Below are 18,506 nucleotides of genomic sequence, written 5' to 3' on the forward strand. Positions count from 1 at the left end.
AGTGCTTTGTGACCACCTAGAGGAGTGGGGTAGGGAGGGTGGGAGGGAGACTCAGGAGGGAGGGGATATGGGGATATATGTATACGTATTGCTGATTCACTTTGTTATACAGCAGAAACTAACACGACATTGTAAAGCAATTATCCTCCCATAAAGATGTTAAAAACAAAACAAAACAGTGCATATGGGAAACAGATCCCCCAGGCCAGACCGTTGGCCAGGAATGTCATCTTCCTGATACTTCTGTTTTGGTGTCTTGCTATCTGGCCTGAATTTCAGAAGCACAGCTCTAAAAGGGTTCTGAAAAATTTTGCCTCCAAGGTGTACCTTCACATAAAATTCAACATGGTTAAAATGTAACCCATTTTCGTCACCATTTCTGTCATAAGTTTGCCTGCTTATTGGTCGCACTGAGACTTACAATAGTAGAGAAATTCTTGATACTTTTCTCACCGTTTTCTTCTCCTCATCCTTCACTGGGCGTGGGGCAATTGTTCCTTGCGTCGTTTGTATATATGCCTCCATTTCCAGTCCCCAACCCCCATCACCACCACATTCAGGTCTTCCCCTAATATCCTATGAGGTCTCCATGCTGTGGACTAAAAACAAAATGCACAACCTAAAAGTTGAGAATTATATTTTATTTGGTTGACTTAACAGAGGAGTTAAGCCAGGGATACAGTCTCTCAGATAGCTCTGAGGGACTGTTCCAAAGAGGTAAGCAAAGAGCCAGCATATATATGAGTTTTTGGAAAAAAACATAAAACAGGTGGTCAAACATCAAAAGATTACTGCTAATTAACGAAATAGACATCTCAATTTAATGGATTTAGCATTTTTTCTATGCACGGGAAGATGCAGGAGTCTGGGCTTATTGAAATCATTCCTTTGATATGCATCTTCACTGTCTAGTGCCAGTATCCTATTCTTTCCAATTTTGAGCCCCCTCAGGGTACACCTCTGGGTGCGGCTGCAGTAGCTGACAGATTGGTGGTGGCAACATCCTTTGTTTACTGATATGGCAGGTGACATTCTTTGTCCACAATGTCTTTACTCCTGTCTGTTCCCTAATTCTTCCTGTACATAGCCAGATTTATCCATCTAAAAGGTTATATTTTACATAGAGTCCTGATGCCTTTGTTTATGCTAGATTCATTCTGCCTGAAGCAGTACCCCCTTTCTTGCACTTGTCTAAACTGTACCCCTTTTCAAGTCCTGCTTCCTTCCTGAAGCCTTTTCTGGTGGCCCTAAGCTTCAGTGATCAATTACTCTTGTCTGAATTTCCAGAGCATTTATTTTCTGTGTCACCTATTTAGCACAAAAAATACTCCCTTGCCTTACCTGTGCCTGATGCTTGCTTCCTTTCTCGAAATACCTGGTAATGGTTGTGCATTAGGAGTTGCCGAGGTTTTTCTTCCCCTAATGTTCAAGACAGAGATTCAAGAGACACTTCAACCCATATAAGCAACAAATAAAAAAAGAAGACCTCACTGTTCCAAATTTCTGAAGTTGATTTGAGGTTTTTATATTTACAAATATTTTTTGAGCAGCTACTCTACGCTTGGCATTATACTGCATGCTGGAGACAGAACAGTGAACAGGACACTAATCAATTCTGCTTTCAAGAAGCACACATTCTGGTAGGAGAACAAGCAATTATAATACTGTGGAGTACATACCACAATAGACGCATAGGACACTATCGGAACACAATGTAATGCTGACCTGGGAGGCCTGAGAAATCATTCCAGAGAAATAGATCCAAAAACTGGAACATGGAGTATGAGTAGGAGCTGCCCAAGCAAAAGTGTGTGTATGTGCAGGGATGGGACTGGGGGCAGAGGAAAGAAGAGGACTCCAGGCGGAAGGGGTGACAAGGTCCTGGAGACTGGCAAACACGGCTCACTGGAAATATGAAAGGAGTTTAATTTGACCAGAACACAGAGTACAAGGCGTGAGATAGCAAGAGATGAGGTTGGAGGGATAACCAGGGCCTATGATAAAATAATAAATACTTGGAAGGGCAGTGAGCAACAAAAAGAAGGTGGGATGACTGGACTGGGTTTGCACTTCAGCAGTGCCACTTTGACTGCAGGGTAGAGAAGAGCCTGAGGGGAGAGAAGAATGAAGGCAGGAAGGCCAGCGGGGCAGCTAACAGGGCAGGTGATCCAGCAAGAAACTGAGGTGCTGACCTGACATTAGCAGTGATGGTAGAAGTGAAGAAAGTGGATACATTTCAGGATGCTTAAGGGATGTGGGTAGTGAGGCTGAGGAAGGTGAGTGGCTGTTAATGTCATTCCTTAAAAAGGAAATCAGGAGGAAAAGCTAGTATAGAGGAGAAGACGATGACGTCAGCATGATTCATGTTTAGCTTGGTTTTCTGCACCTGGACACACCCACGTGGAGACGTCTTGGCAGCTGTGCCATGCAACGGTTCTCAAACTTTTTGGTTGTACAGATTATTGTACACTGTTACAAATTATTGAGGACTTGAAAGAGCTGATGACTATTCATATTTACTATTCAAATTAGAACTGAGAAAATTTTAAACATATGTATTAAACCATCTTAAAACATAATAAACCTATTACTAGTTAGTATAAATGTTTATGAAAATAATTATTTTAAAACAAAAAATTAGTGAAAAAGTGGCACTGTTTTACGTTTTGGAAAATCTCTTTAATGTCTGGCTTAATAGAAAATAGCTGAATTCTAAGATCTGGTTCTGCCTTCAATCTGTTTTGCTATCACACTGTATATAGCCTCTGGAAAACTCCACTATAGTATCAAAGAACCAGAGTGAAAAAAGTAAACAGCATCTTGAATAACTGTGAACATAGTTTGATCTGTGTTCGTCCCTGAAGGGGATCTCTAGGGATCTGGGGACTACACTTTTAGAATCACTGCCCCAGAGCAGGAGAACTTGACAATATTGTGAGTCTCACTAATAAGCTCTTGATGCCATGGCCAAAAGTAGGCTGGATAGTCTTGATTGAGGTTTCAAGTGCTATTTTGAGAGGTTGAGGTTGCCTGGTTGACATCACCTTCCAAAGTTAGGAATGGAAGAATGTTCATTCAATTAATTCATTTAACAAATATTTATTTAGCACATATTATATGTCAGGAACTACTCTAGACACAGAGGGTAGAACGAACAAAACAAAACAAAATCCTTGCCTTCATGAAGCTTCCCTTTTCTTTGGGGAAGATTAGACAGTGAACAAAGTAGTAGAGTATATATCGGAGGGCAGTAAGTACATGCAGGAAAACAATGGAAAGAGGTATAGGGAATGTTGGAAGGATTTGCAGATTTCGAGTAGTGTGTACAGGGAAGCCTTCATTAAGAAGGAAACATTAGAGCAAAGACCTGAAGGAAGAGAAGGGTATCGGCGGGTGGGATACCATTTGGGTATCTAACACAAGAGCTTTTCTGGGTATTTAAAAAGATTATTTCCTTAATTTATTTTAACTTTTATTAACATGTATTCTTTAATTAAATATCTATTGTATCTGGCATTAGCTGCAGGTAAAAGAAGATAAGATGGGAGGCTAATGTTTATTTAGTGTCTGCCACGTACCAGGCACTTTGTTAGTTACTATACATGAGGTTTGGCGCCCTCACTAAGATTTATAGCTTGCCAAGAAGACAAAGCATGTACATACATTCCTGCAGTTGTGGTGTAGCAGCTCTTATGAGTAACAGTTAGCTTGAGTTGCACCACCAGAGATCTGTATGCACCTGATTTATGTGAGGTTTACATCTCTCTGAATATGAAGTGAGGTGTGAAGGGTATTTGTCAAACAGCCAGGAAGTTATTAATACCAGATCACACCTTTTATAGAGCACTTGAGTTTACAAAGTACCGTCAGAAATTAACTCATTTAATCTTCATAATAATTCTAAGACGCCGGTCTTGTTGTTAGAAGTATAATTGTGCCGACTGAGGGGAACAGGCTCAGAAGTCTAGGTAATGCAAAGCGGTTATACGGTGGCTGGGACCTAAAACTAAGATAATCTGCCTTCGCGCACAAGACTGTTGCCACTGCAATAAAGCTGTCTTGAGCAGCTATTGAAATCAAAGAGAACCATACTCCCCTGACTCAGTCCTCTTCCGAGTACGTGCACCAAGAAAGGACGGTTAAATGAGGGTTGGAGAAGGGGAAGAGCCTGCGAACCGGGTGAAATCACACCCGGCGCCCTCCCTCTGCGCTTGCGCAAGCGAGGAGTTGCCCTCCCCGGAAGGACACCTGGGACTTGGGTTTGCGCCGACGCAGAGCTACCTCCAGGCGGAACCCGGGCGTGCGGGGCTCCTGCAACCTAAACACCCGGTGTGAAAGGAAGGTGGCCCCGGCGGGGCGGGGCGCATGCGCGGCAGCTCCCTCTGGGGAAGGGCTGAGAGGCGGAGCGGGGCGGCCAGCTGTGAGCCGAGCGGAGCAGGGTCAGGATGGACGAAGACGTGCTGACCACCCTGAAGATCCTCATCATCGGCGAGAGTGGCGTGGGCAAGTCCAGGTGAGGCGGCTCTGCGAGCCGTGACGAGGGTGACAGGGCCCTTTCCGTCTCGGTGGCCGCTGTCCCCTGGGCCACGGCGGGAACGGTAAACGGCGACGGCCGGGCGCCGCCCGAGCTGGGGCGGCCTCCGCCCGCGGCCTCCGGGCCTTCTCGCTGCGCGGCCCCGCGGCCCCGCCACCCCGCCGCCCGGTCCACGGCCTCTGCCAGGCCCGGCTCCCTGGATCGCTTCGCCTCCTGTCGCACCCAGAGGAAAACAGTTCCGGGGCCGCCGCCCGCCCGGCGGTTTGCTGTAGAGGAGCCTAGGGCGCGGCGGGCGGGCTTGGGCCCGAGTTCGGCCGAGGGCTAGGCCTCTGGGCCCCGGGGCCAGGCTCCCTGCACCCCGGGGCCAGGCTCCCTGCACCCCGCGAGTTGAGAGGTGTAGCTCTACCGCTGGGGTTTCGGCCGGCCTGCCTCGTAATACGTCAAGTTCTGCACGGGAAGTTTCGCGACGCCGTAGGTCGTATTCCTGGCCTATTATGGTGCACCCCTCAACCGCTTTTTTTTTCTTTTTTCTTTTTTTTTAAATGAGTCAGCTGTGAAAGAACTCTTCAGTCTTCTGATTGCTTAAATAATTCACTTTAGCCTGAGAAGGTAGAGCTTAAGCTGTGGGCCGCTTTTGAAAATCAAGTGTGATTGTTACTTGTCATTGTGCCGCATCATATAGAGGTAAAAGAACACATTAGCATGTGTCTCTTCTTTCTTGGGGGAAAATAACGTTGACAGTAGTTAGAGTTGAGTACAAGGGAAGACGTGGAGCCTGGAGCGTATCGCAAGAGGGCTGTGATTTCATCCACATCCTGGAACAAAGTTCTCCAGGTGAAGGTATCCTCGCCCAATGATTACGAGCTCCTTGTATTCTACGCTGCTTTGATCTTCAAATAATATACAAATTCCAGGAGCTGCAAGCAATTTCATATTTTAGCTATACCTCCTGATAAACTTATCTTTCACATTACTTCGTGAAGTCTTACTTTTTTTAAAAAAATACTTGAGGGCTTCCCTGGTGGCGCAGTGGTTGAGAGTCCGCCTGTCAATGCAGAGGACACGGGTTCGTGCCCCGGTCTGGGAAGATCCCACATGCCGCCGCGGAGCGGCTGGGCCCGTGAGCCATGGCCGCTGAGCCTGCGCGTCCGGAGCCTGTGCTTCGCAACGGGAGAGGCCACAACAGTGAGAGGCCCGCGTACCGCAAAAAAAAAAAAAAAAAAAAAAGAAAAAGAAATAAAATACTTGAGTATTTGAAACCTTACTCTGTAAATATATTCTGAAACTTTATGTGTTTTTAAAGCATGACAGTACATTTTCATAGTTTCTCTCATTTAATGTACTCTGTATGTTAGAGTGAGGGATTTGTACCTAAGAAGGAATAAATTAATGAAACACTATGGGCTAAAAAGATAGTATGATTTGTGTGTGTGTGTGTTACTTAAAGGGCTGAATAAAATCATTTTCATGATCACCATCTATTGTATTTGAGGGTTAAAAAGCTAGGTAATATATAAACATTGTCTTAATAGGAATTCCTTGGCCTTGTGACCATTTTCTTCTTGAGATGTGACCCTCATTTAGGTTAAGACATATGAAATTGCTGATTTTGAAGTTAAGAATGGTTGAATGTCCTTTCATGTGGTTCAGCCCCAAACATGGTTGATTGGCACCTTTTCTAAATGTGTTAGATGGGTGATTACTTGAAAGCTAACTGCAGTGCAGTGTTCACATAACTGAAGTTCTTCCTCTAGAGTAAAATCTGTTAAGTGGATTTACTGGTTCCCTTGGTTCCCTCCCCTCAAACAAATTTATTTGGATCTAATGTGCTCCAGATTTTTTCTCAATAGTTAGTGGTGAATTATCAACTACTCACTGCAAAATTTTAACACCTTTACCTCTTTCAAGAAAGGATTGCATTTAAGGAGAAAGTTGGCTTATTTTTCTGGCTAGATATATATTTTTGGTGTATGTCATATGCTATGGAAAAAACTTTGAACACTTTCTGGATAAGATGAGAATAAATGACTTTAGAAGCCTATCTTTTTAAGGTAAGTACAAAAACACTTGTCATGGATATAATCTTACAGGGTTGTTCTAACCAATGGTTTCTATTTCTTTATAAATCTAGAGTTAGTGGAAGTGATGTATCACTTGTGTTGTTGAGAAATCATTGCACAACAAAGGACATCTTAACTAATTCAAACTAGCGGGTTATTTTTCCAGTTTATTCCGTACTTGGAGTGTAATGAGCATGTGTGAGAGGAGCTAGGAGATGAGAATGATGAAACTGGTGCTGCCACTTGTGTGACCTTTGTCACTCAGACACTCCAGGCCTTCATTTCTTTGTTCGAAAAGTGAGGTTGGGTAGAAATCTCTCAGACCCTATCAAGTGTTAAATGTGTAATGGTCTTTGATTCCGTGGCTAGCCATAGGGAAGTGAAGAAGTAGCCAGGTGTTTCAGAAACTGGGAGGGATTATAGAGACCTTCTGTTATTTAAGTTGCTGTCCCTCCTGTGCCCCTTATATCCCATCCTTTTTGACCAATTTCATTTGTAAATTGAGAAATGCGTGTTAGTTATAATCGCACTGATTAATTACAGATTTGGTCTCCAAGTGGATTGGTGGTCTCCTTCCATCTATAGCTCTGCATGGAGAGTATTTTGCTCCTTTAACTTTGAAAATATGAAGGCTTAAACGTACATCCTTTAGAGCAGTGGCTCATAATCATTTTCGGGTTGTGGGTTCCTATCTAATCTAATAGAGAAATAGACTCCCTGCCTAGAAAAATGTACACATAGAATTTAGAATACATTTCGAGCTAATAGTTTACCCCTGGCTAAGATCTGCCTTATACTCGAAGTCTGTATTAAAATTTGTTGCTTTACACCCTTGTCTTTCCTGACAAAATACCATTAATGACAAGCAAAGAAAAACCGCTGGCTCAGTGTCTGCCACATTGTCGATGTTTAATAAATAATAGCCAATACCATTGTTATTATTTATGTTATTATGGTGTTATTATTACTACTCAACAAGGTTCTACGTTTTTGTAATAATATTTTCTTTGGTGACTGAGTATAGATACACAACCTTTCTATTCTTAAATTGTAAGTAACTGAAATTTTCAGCGAAATCTTCACCTTTGTTGATTTGAAGTTTAATGCTGGGCAGAGAAGAAAATTCTTATGAGTAGTGTTTTAAGATTCTTATTAGTGCTGTCACCTAATTCATGTTGGAGGTAAGTAAAATGAGTTATAGTCAAGAGTGTTCAATGTTAAGTAGAAAAATCTACAGTATGATTCTTTTTACTTTGCTTTTGTGGTGCTGGTTTTATGATCAACAAAAAGCAAAACCAGGAAACGGAGAGTTAATCCTTCAAATAGAATTAATGACACTGGGTTCGGGAACTACCAAGAGGCCATTATGTTTTGCAACCCTGTGGGCAAAAAAAAAAATCTTAAGCAGCAATAATTATAATCTATAGAAATATTCATACATTTTTTTGCTGCAATTCAGACATGGGATAGCGATTGTCTTGATTTTATTAATGCAAATAGGTCAATAGAATGGTCTCGTCCTACTTAGGAGATAACGTGAGGGGCAGTTGATTAATTTTATAAATCTAGGGCTTTAACAAAAGCTTAGATTTTATTTTTGAAGAGCTAATAACTGACACTTCTGCCTTATGTTAAACAAAATAATTCTGGGAGACAAAATCTTGGAGTACTCTTACGGTATCTTTTCATTTCATGCCTTCCTTTCTAGTTTCTTTACCATTTCCTAGGTTTAGTCCTTCATGATCTCTTACTATAATTATGGCAGTTGTCTTCTGTTGTTTTTCTTGCATTTTATTGCTGGCATTAAGTTTTCAAGATAAAGAGAAGTTCCTGCCATTCCTTTCGGTGAAAGCTTTTGGTAGCTCCATGTTGCCTCCTTGATTTCATACACCCTACCCAGCATTTGCCAGAGGCTACCTGCTCTGGCCATCATGTGACCTTTCTGCCTTCACTTTTTATTTTATCTCTTTCCACTTGGGTAATAGTCTTAACTACTTGTTTCAAAATGCTAGACTTCACACCTTTCTGTTTTTACCTGAATTCAGAGTGAATTATGCATTAGATTTTTTAAAAAATTAATTTGTTGCATTCCAAAAGACTTACTTTTCCCCTTTTTGTCCATGTCAGTTAAAGTGTCACATGTTTGCTAATATCATTTTCTCAGAAGGACATACCAATACAGTTATAAAAAAGCAAAAACACAGTCGTTTTCACACGTGGGGAATTGAGCAGGGGAGCATAGGGAACATATTTTCTAGTAAAAACTACTTTGCTTTTGGGACTCTTTAATTGCCGTTCCAATAATTTAATTCCTCTGTGTATACCTGCCCTGAGGCTGTGGGAGCGGACTACATCAGCTATTCTTATCTGCATCTAACTAGTGAGGAAATAAAACAATCAGGAAGATTTATCAAGTGATTAGAAAGAAAAGCCAAATTACTAATCTGTCTTTTTAACATCTCTTTTAGCCTGCTCTTGAGGTTCACAGATGATACTTTTGATCCAGAGCTTGCAGCAACAATAGGTAAGCCTATGTTTAAAAATTTAGTAGAAATGCCAAATATTTTCTTGCTTCAGGCTGTTTCATCTAACTCCCCCTACCCATCCTCTCACCACCCCATTGCTTCCATGTCTGTCAAAATCTTATTTGTCTTTCAAGTCTTAACTTTGGTAGTCATTAAATTTCTGAAGCCTTTGTAGATCTCACCAAGCAAAAGAACGTCCTTTTCTGTTGTCTCGTGGTACTTTATTAACACTGCGGATATTACGATTATCTGTATACACATTCCTGTGCTATGGGTTGTCTGTTATTTAGCAGCATACAGTCATTTGAATGTTTATTGCATGCCAGGCACTGTCCTAAGAGGTGGGTTATAATGTTCAATAATGCAGACTTGGTCTCTGACATAATGGACCTAGCAGTATCACCCAGCAGTAGAGTGTGTTAATTTTGTATTTTTAGCACTCAGTACAGTATCTGGCATGTATTCTGGCAGCATATTTATTGATATTAGTTATTAAAGACTGTTAGAAGCAGTAATACATAACTGCCTTTTAAAAATGAAATTTAGATTGCCTGAAAGTGGTTTGTCACACCAGCTTATTAGGATATATGAGAAGACAGAGCTAAATATTCTGGTGTCACATGTTTAGGGAGTAGGTGACAATGTAAAGGAACATGAGACAGCTTGCAGCAGTAGGAAGAGCTGAGTCAGAGCAGGATAATAGTCTTGGCTCTGCCTTGAACGTTGTCATCTTGAGCAAGTCATTCACTTCCTTGTCTTCTGTAAGTTGAGGAATTTTGGTGAGAGAATACATTTTTCTTCCAGCTCTAAAATTTCATGATCTGATGAGTAGAATGTAGTAAAGATGATCCTTGTGTTATTATTAGGCAAAATAAAGAGTTTCTATTAACTGGGTTGATTTTTTTTCCTTTTTATTGTTAAATAATTTCATACTTAGAGAAAAGTTTTAAAAATAGTTCAAAGAATTCCTGTATATCTTAATCAAATTCCCCAAATGTTAACATTTATCACATATGCCTTATCATTCACTGTCTACATACACATACACAGTATTCTTGCTTTTTTCAAATTGTTTGAGAGAAAATTGCAGAGTGTCTTCAATGTCTTTAACCTCTAAGTACTTTAATGTGTATTCTCTAGATGAACATGGATACAGTTCTCCTGTATACAGACAGATTTCATCAGTTGTCCCACTAATGTCTTATATACCAAAGAAAAAGAATTGTTTCTGGTCCAGAATCCAGTCCAGCATCACATATTGAATTTTTTTTTTTTTTTTTTTTTGCGGTACTCGGGCCTCTCACTGTTGTGGCCTCTCCTGTTGCGGAGCACAGGCTCCGGACGCGCAGGCCCAGTGGCCATGGCTCATGGGCCCAGCCGCTCCACGGCATGTGGGATCTTCCCAGACTGGGGCACGAACCCGTGTCCTTGCACCGGCAGGCGGACTCTCAACCACTGTGCCACCAGGGAAGCCCACATATTGAATTTTGTTGTCATTTTTCCTTAGTCTCTTAATCTGAACAGTTCTTCACTCTTTCTATGTCTTTCATGGCCTTGACATTTTTGAAGAGCACATACAGGCCAGTTATTGTAGAATATCCTTCAATTGCATTTGTCTGTGTGTCTTCATGGTTAGATTCAGGTTATGCATTTTGGTCAGGAATTCCTCAGAAGTGCTTGTCAGAGCATGGTGTATATTTGTGCCATTACTGTGATGGGACTTGGTTCCTTAAGATGATGTACACCAAGTCTCTCCACTGTAAACTGTCATCCTGTCATTCCAACTATGGTGGTTGTCCAGCTGTGGTTTTTCAAATTCCATCCTTCCATCTCCATTTCTTATTTAGAATTCTGTAAAGAAGAGTTCTTTGTTTCTTTCTATCAGTATGAGGTCACAGTGCCTCTAAATGTTTAATAAATTATATCAGGCATTACTTAGCTTTTGAATGACATGTTAACATTGACAGATTTACTGTTATGTGTGTAAAAGGGAATCATTTAAAACACTAGTAATTCAAAATCTATTTAATTTGGTTTTGGTATATCATTTGCTCCTTTAAAAAATCAGTTATTAATAAAACTTGATTTTGTTCAGAACATACCTGTTATTGGATAAGCGAGGAGTAGAAGAATAATAACTGGCAGGAAAATAAACTTGCCTAGAGTTAAAATTTTCCTAAGGGAGTGATCTTATATATACTATAAATTATCTGTCTTCATTTCAAACCCAAATGTAACTGGGGACTTGCAGATTGACAGATTATTCGTTGTCTTTATTACTAAAAAGGCTTTGCTTTAAAAGCAAATACTAAGATTGTAGCATACTGATGAGAATATACATAATTTGTTCCCCCGATGGGCCTTGGGTCTTGAAAAGTATCTTTTACATTTCGGCATCAGATAACTTTCTGCCCTAGGTTATAACCAATATACATGAGTTTTTGAAATAAAAATAATTAGCCCAGTTGTTAATGGCCATATGAAAATTAGTATTTACCTCCCAGTATAATAGGAAAGCACACCTTTATCTTTCAGTAATACAGTGAGACACTCAAGTTCCTGTCTTGTATGAAATACTCTATTAAGGTAGTTATCGGATTTGTGGCTTGAAGATGGTACTATAGAGTTGGCATTTTCATCTTCTGCTTTCTGGCAATTGACTAATAACAAAGAGAGGGAGAAACCAAAACCCCAACCCCGTAGACCACTATACTAGAAGGCAGCTAAAACACCAAGCCACAAAATAGGTGGAATGGCTGCCAAGAGCAGTGGGGACCAGACAGGCCGCCTGTAGGAGAAAGTAGGCGATGCCAGGCCTGCAGAGCTCAGAGCCAGCAAGAGGTGCTTCATGAGGTTGAGAGGCCCACTGTGAGGTGCAAAACCTATATCCCTTGTTTGTAAAAGCAAAATGGCTTCTTAAGCTAATGGCAGGAGTTGCCCTGCATCTGGTTTGGTTTTAAGAAGTTGGGAAGGTGAAGCCAAACAAGGAGTCATACAAACCAGCCATTTTTGCATTTTGTCTGTCTCTGTAGCAGTAGGGGAGGAGATAGATGCCTTTCAAAAACCTCTAGGTTGCCTATCTCCTCTAAATGTTGAGAAATAAAAAACTAACTGATTCTCATGTAAAACCCTGAATCAAGACAAAATTTTTCCAGTGCAGAACTGATCCACTATGGCTTTCTGCATGAACCTCCTGCAAATAGCTTGTCCAGGAAAACCTCACCACTTTCAACTATGACTTAGTAAAAAAGAATCCAGCTCAAGGCCACTACCACGATTCAAGAATCGAAAAGGAAGAAAGGAATGGAAAAACAAAGGACAGTTGAAGAATCCTCACCAGAAAAAAATATTGCTGTAAAGAAGATGAAAATAATGACCAAACATTTTGCCATGAATTTAAAAGGCTTAATGGAAATATTTATCAGTGAGAGCACAAAACAGTGATATAAGAGGTCGGGGAAGAGATAGTTCGACTACATGAGAAAATGCAGTGTGAGCTGATTGAGTGGAAAGAAAGAAAAGATAAGAAAATAAAACCATCACTGAAATGAAGGTGAGATTGGAAGGATCACAAGGGACAGTAGAAACTGGGAAACACAATAAAGAACACAGAAGCTAGGAATGGAAAAGTGGGTAGAATTTACCAAAATGAATAAGAATATTAAAACAAATTAGAGTGAGAAAATGATAGATATGGAAATCAGAAAAGGAGATTTTACATAGTATGTTTGAGTCTTAAAAGAAGAAACATAATGAAACACAACCAATATTTAATGATATATAATCCGAGGTAACGTATCTGACATAAAAATAAACACACAGACAAAATTGTAAGAATATTTTTTTTTTTTGTAAGAATATTTTGACCAGGTTTTTGTTTGTTACATGGGAATATTTGGGGGGGAAATAATAAGCATTAGATTTCTCTTTTTGCTATGGTCAGGCCATAAGATGGTGCTTAATCAGGTCTTTACCTGAGGTATTTAATCAACTGCATAGATACAATTGGTTGAAATTTAAGCATGGATATAGAAAGTTACATTAACTTTATATAGTATGATTAAATAGGCAAAATTTGCTTTTTTTTTTTTTTAATTTACCCTATTTTAGGTAACCTTTGAATACAAAAAGAGCACTTTAAGTAAAAATTTTCAAATACAAAAATTAGAAAATTTAAAACTGGCTCTCTACTTAAGACAGGCTCACAAACTATTTCTTAATCTTTAAGACTTATAATTGTTACAATATGTGAAAGTGTTTTTTGAGGGTTGATACATTTCAACTAAAGTTAGACAAATTTTGCTTATTGTTGGTTGACTTTAGATCAGTGATTCTTATCACTCCCTTGGTAAGTTTTTGGAAATACCCATGACTGTTTGGCTTCTAAGGGCAGGTGTCAGATAGATTTCATACACAAGTTACCTTATAGTTTGGGCTTACTTAACAGAAAGATAATTTAATTAAAATGCAAAGTAGTTTATATATCTTGTTTAACGTTTAATGTTTATAATCTTGTTAACACTTGGGAATATGAGATAATTCAGAAAGTAAAATAGAACTATTCTATTTCATAATATTTCATTCAATTAAACATGTTAAAGTAATAAAAATGGCTCTGACATTTCTTTATTTAGAATAATGACAAATGGTCTTGATCATATATAGATTGTTTCTTTCTTCCATTCTACTTAGAGGCTTTTATTAGGAAAGGTTGTGATGTTTTTTATATGCCTTTTCAGCACTGACTAATGGTTGATAGACCTTTTTATACTGAAATGTCCTTGCTTTCCTAGATAAGCCTTCACTCATTTTGTTTGATGTATTTCTGGATTCTGTTGACTAATTTAGAATTTTTACATCTATTTTTATATGTAAGATGGACTCTCATTTTTTGTATTTTTAAAAAATCAGAATTTGGTATTAAAGTTGTATTAGTTTATACAATGAAGGAGCTTTCCATCTTTTTAAATTGTCCTTACTTGCTTAAATACTACTGGAATTATCTGTTCTATGAAGGTTATATTTCATCTGAGTCAGTCTGATCCAGCTTCTTCCTCACTGTTACAACCTCTTCAGGTTCTCTGTTTCTTAGGACAGTCTTAGGAGTGCAGCTAGGAAGGAAAATCCCAACTCACTTGTTAAGTTAGTTGCATGTAGTATCTTTTTTTTTTTTTGGCCAGTACACAGGATCTTAGTTCTTGGTTCCCGAGCAGGGGTGGAGCTCGTTCCCCCTGCAGTGGGAGCACCAGGCCACCAGGGAAGTCCCTGTCGTATTCGTTTAAACTCTTCATTATCTGTGTTCATGTTCCCTCATTTCTAAACTTGTACATTTTTTTGGTCTGTCTTTTCCTTAAGGAATGTATCTATTTTATTGTTTGAGGAATTGCTTTATTTTTCCCCTCTTTCTCCTTCCTACTTTTATTTTGGTTTATTTTGTTAGTTTCTTAAGATGAGTATTAAGTTCCCTTCTTTTTAGTCTTTATTCTTTAATAAAGATGTCCTCTAAGAACAAGTTTTACTGTGTCCCATAGGTTGTGATAGGCTGTTTGTTTTTCATTGCTCTCTGCATAGTTTAAATTTTCAGTTTTGCTTTCCTCTTTGAATATTTGAAATCTTTGATTTAGGAATGTGTTTCCTAATTTCCAGGCTTTTTTTGGTCATTTTATTTCTTATTTATTGGATAATGACTTCCATTTGGAGTAAAGCCACCCACCCCTCTGCCAGCCTCATGTCCATCAGCAAGAGTCAGGTTAGCCTCAGAATTTAGCCTACTTCTGACAAGACCTTCCTCCACACTCCTCTTTCCCCTCCAGATGTTCTTATCTTGCTACTGCTAGCCGCCATAAGACCATCAGGCACCATAACCATTTTTTCCTCTAAGTAGTCTCCACGGAAAGCCCTGGTGTCTCTTCATTTCCCCGACTCGGATCTTTGTAACCTTGTTCACCGTCTTTCCTCGCCTCCAGTGCTCACTCCTTCTCAGCTCTGTCTTCTGGGGGAGCAGAGCACTTAGCACATTTCATTGTTAATACTTTTTAGGTTGTTTGTAAACTGAGACTTGGGGATCTAGGTCCTCCTAATCTTGTTCTCCTTGGATCCTTAAAGGTTTTATCGTATCTGTCTTGATGCCCCCTCTCCTGTTATCCTCTACCCCCTCCCCCAAAATAACTAAATAGCAGATAAACCAGGAATTTTTATATTCTTTCATGAGAAGGGGGAAATTGACTTAAAGAGATTAATTAATAAGCTCTTGGCTATCGAGACCTTAGTAAGAGGGCTGAGACTAAATCCAGCCTCCTGACTTGGTATTCTTTTAATTACAGCACAGAAATACAACTCAGCAATGAAAAAGATCAAACACAGATTTGAACAGAATGTCAGAAATGCTAAACATAAGAGGGAAGCAGCAAAATTAGATTTATCAGTTAATTAAATGTAAATGGGTCCAATTCTCCTAATAATTCACATTGCCAGATTGGAGTTGAAAAGTACTTAAAAGAAATATGGAAAGGTTGAAATAAAGGGATGCACCAGTATAGAAGCACAGGTGGTAATATAACATGATTTAAGGTAGAATTCAGGGCTAATGCACTGGACAAGATCAAATAGGATATTATGTAATGATGAAAAGCCAAATTAATTAACAAAACAGCTATAATAGTCATAAACAAGTAGGCACCAAACACAGAAATGATATATAAAAGCAAATCTGTTTAAAACACAAGAGAAGAATTTGATGAAAATACATTTATATTAGGAGATTTGTTATATCTCTTTCATAATTAGATAGATCCAAAAGATACAGATAAGGTCATGGGAAATAGAATAACACAGTCAAGAAATATTTTGAATGAAGAACTAATTATTTTAAAATCCCATGGAACAGTTTTACAACATCAGTCTTTACTTCGGCAGCAAAATAAATTGGAAAGAAGCAGAAATTTTACATGTTCTCTGATAATTTATTCTTTCAGAAAGTATTTTTGATCTATTATGTTCCAAGTAGATAGCAATATTTTTTTAATTATGATATAGTAAAATTGACTTCTTTGGGCGTATAGAGTTCTTTGAATTTAATATGTGTTATAACAAATGTATACGGTTATGTAATCGCTACCACAATCAGGATACCAAACAGTTCCAACATCCAAAAGAGTTCCCCTAGTGCCATCTTTTTTCAGGCACACTTTTTCCCCGTCTCTATTCCCTGGCAGCCACTGCTAGGTCTTTATCACTACAGTTTTGTGTTTTTGAGAATGTCATATAGATGGAATAGCGTGTGTAACCTCCAACCTGAGTTTTTTCACTTAGCATGATGCCTTTGAACTGCCTCTGAGTTTTTGTGTGTCAATAGTTTGTTCCTTTTTATTGGTGGGTTGTATTCCATTTCGGAGCTGGTTAAGTCATCTGCCCATTGTAGGACATTTGGGTTGTTTCCAGTTTTTGGTGATAATAAATAGACCTGTTAAAAACATTTAAGTACAGGATTTTACATGAAAATTAATTTTTATTTCTCTAGAGTAATTACCCAATAATGGAATTGCTGGATCATATGGTAAATGCATATTTAACTTTGGAAAACAGTCTGTCCATTTTTTTATAAAGTGGTTGTGTCATTTTACATTCCCACTAGCAGTATATATATATATATATATATATATATTTTTTTTTTTTTTTTTTTTCGATACGCGGGCCTCTCACTGTTGTGGCCTCTGCCGTCGCGGAGCACAGGCTCCAGACGCGCAGGCTCAGGGGCCATGGCTCACGGGCCCGGCCGCTCCTTGGCATGTGGGATCTTCCCAGACCGGGGCACGAACCCGTGTCCCCTGCATCTGGAGGCAGGCAGACTCTCAACCACTGCGCCACCAGGGAAGCCCCTTTCTTGTTCTTCTGTAGCCCCATCCATTATACTTAGTATGGTCAGACTTTTACATCGTAATCATTCTAATAGGTGTGTATTGGTAATCTCATTGTGATTTACTTTGCATTTTCTAATGACTTATGATGTTGAGCATCTTTTAAAGTTCTTATTTGCTATCCATATGTATATATTTTGTGTGTGTGTGTGAAGTGTCCAAGTCTTGTTCAGTTTTTAATTGGTTTTTTCTTATTGTTGAGCTTTGAGTTCTTTATATATTCTGCATATAAGTCCATTATTAGATGAAATATGCTTTGTAAATGTGTTTTTCTTAGTCTGTGGCTCCTCTTGTCATTCTCTAAACAGGTTATTTCTAAAAGCAGAAGTTGTTTATTGTGATGAAATCCAACTTACCAGTTTTTTTCTTTTATGGATAATGATTTCAGTGTTATATCTTGTGCTCAACAGATGATTGCAATGATTTTCTCCCGCATTTTCCTCTAGAAGTTTTATAGTTTTGTATTTTACACTAGGTGTATGGCTCATTTTTTTTTAATTTTCACTTATAATGTTCTTTTTTAAAAAAAAATTTATTGGAGTATATTTGATTTATAATGTTGTGTTAGTTTCAGGTATATAGCATAATGATTCAGTTATACATATACTTACATTCATTCTTTTTCAAATTCTTTTCCCATGTAGGTTATTACAGAATATTGAGTAGAGTTCCCTGTGCTATACAGTAGGTCCTTGTTGGTTATCTATTTTTTATATAGTAGTGTGTATATGTTAACTCCAAGCTCCTAATTCATCCTTCCCCACTCTATGTTTCCCCATTGGTAACCATAAGTTTGTTTTTGAAATCTGTAAGTCTGTTTCTGTTTTGTAAATAAATTCATTTGTATCATTTTTTAAAAATGAGATTTCACATATGAGTGATACGATATTCGTCTTTCTCTGTCTGACTTACTTCACTTAGTATGATAATCTCTAGGTCCATCCATGTTGCTGCAGATGGCATTATTTCATTCTTTTTTATGGCCAAGTAATATTCCATTGTATATATCTACTACATCTTCTTTATCTGTTCCGCTGTTGATGGACATTTAGGTTGCTTCCATGTCTTGGCTATTGTAAATAGTGCTGAAGTGAACCTTGGGGTGCATGTATCTTTTCAAATTATGGTTTTCTCCAGATATATGCCTGGGAGTGGGACTGCTGGATCATGTGGTATTTCTATTTTTAGTTTTTTAAGGAACCTCCATACTGGTGAGCTTTCCCATTCATAATTTTCTTGTTTCTAGCTGTGGCCTTTTCTTTTCTGCCTAGAGAAGTTCCTTTAGAATTTTTTGTAAAGCTGGTTTTGTGGTGCTGAATTCTCTGACCCTTTGCTTGTCTGTAAAGCTTTTGATTTCTCCATCAAATCTGAACAAGAGCCTTGCTCAGTAGAGTATTCTTGGTTGTAGGTTTTTTCCCTTTCATCACTTTAAGTATATCATGCCACTCCCTTCTGGCCTGCAGAGTTTCTG

The 18,506-nt window shown here is 38.8% G+C and overlaps 1 protein-coding gene across 1 annotated transcript in view; it reads left to right on the forward strand.

Annotated features, from left to right (window-relative positions):
* The first annotated feature begins 4,259 nt into the window (after nt 1-4,259).
* The window catches only part of RAB18 (RAB18, member RAS oncogene family), a 33,915-nt gene continuing 19,668 nt past the window's right edge, over nt 4,260-18,506 (forward strand). Inside the window, exons 1-2 of the mRNA XM_029238662.1 lie at nt 4,260-4,513; nt 9,063-9,118. Of these exons, the coding sequence (XP_029094495.1) occupies nt 4,446-4,513; nt 9,063-9,118 (124 nt within the window). The 5' untranslated portion in view covers nt 4,260-4,445. The remainder of the gene's footprint in view (nt 4,514-9,062; nt 9,119-18,506) is intronic.

The sequence above is a fragment of the Monodon monoceros genome, unplaced genomic scaffold, assembly GCF_005190385.1.
Source record: "Monodon monoceros isolate NGI ecotype Baffin Bay Population unplaced genomic scaffold, NGI_Narwhal_1 Super_Scaffold_21, whole genome shotgun sequence".
Lineage (NCBI taxonomy): Eukaryota > Metazoa > Chordata > Mammalia > Artiodactyla > Monodontidae > Monodon > Monodon monoceros.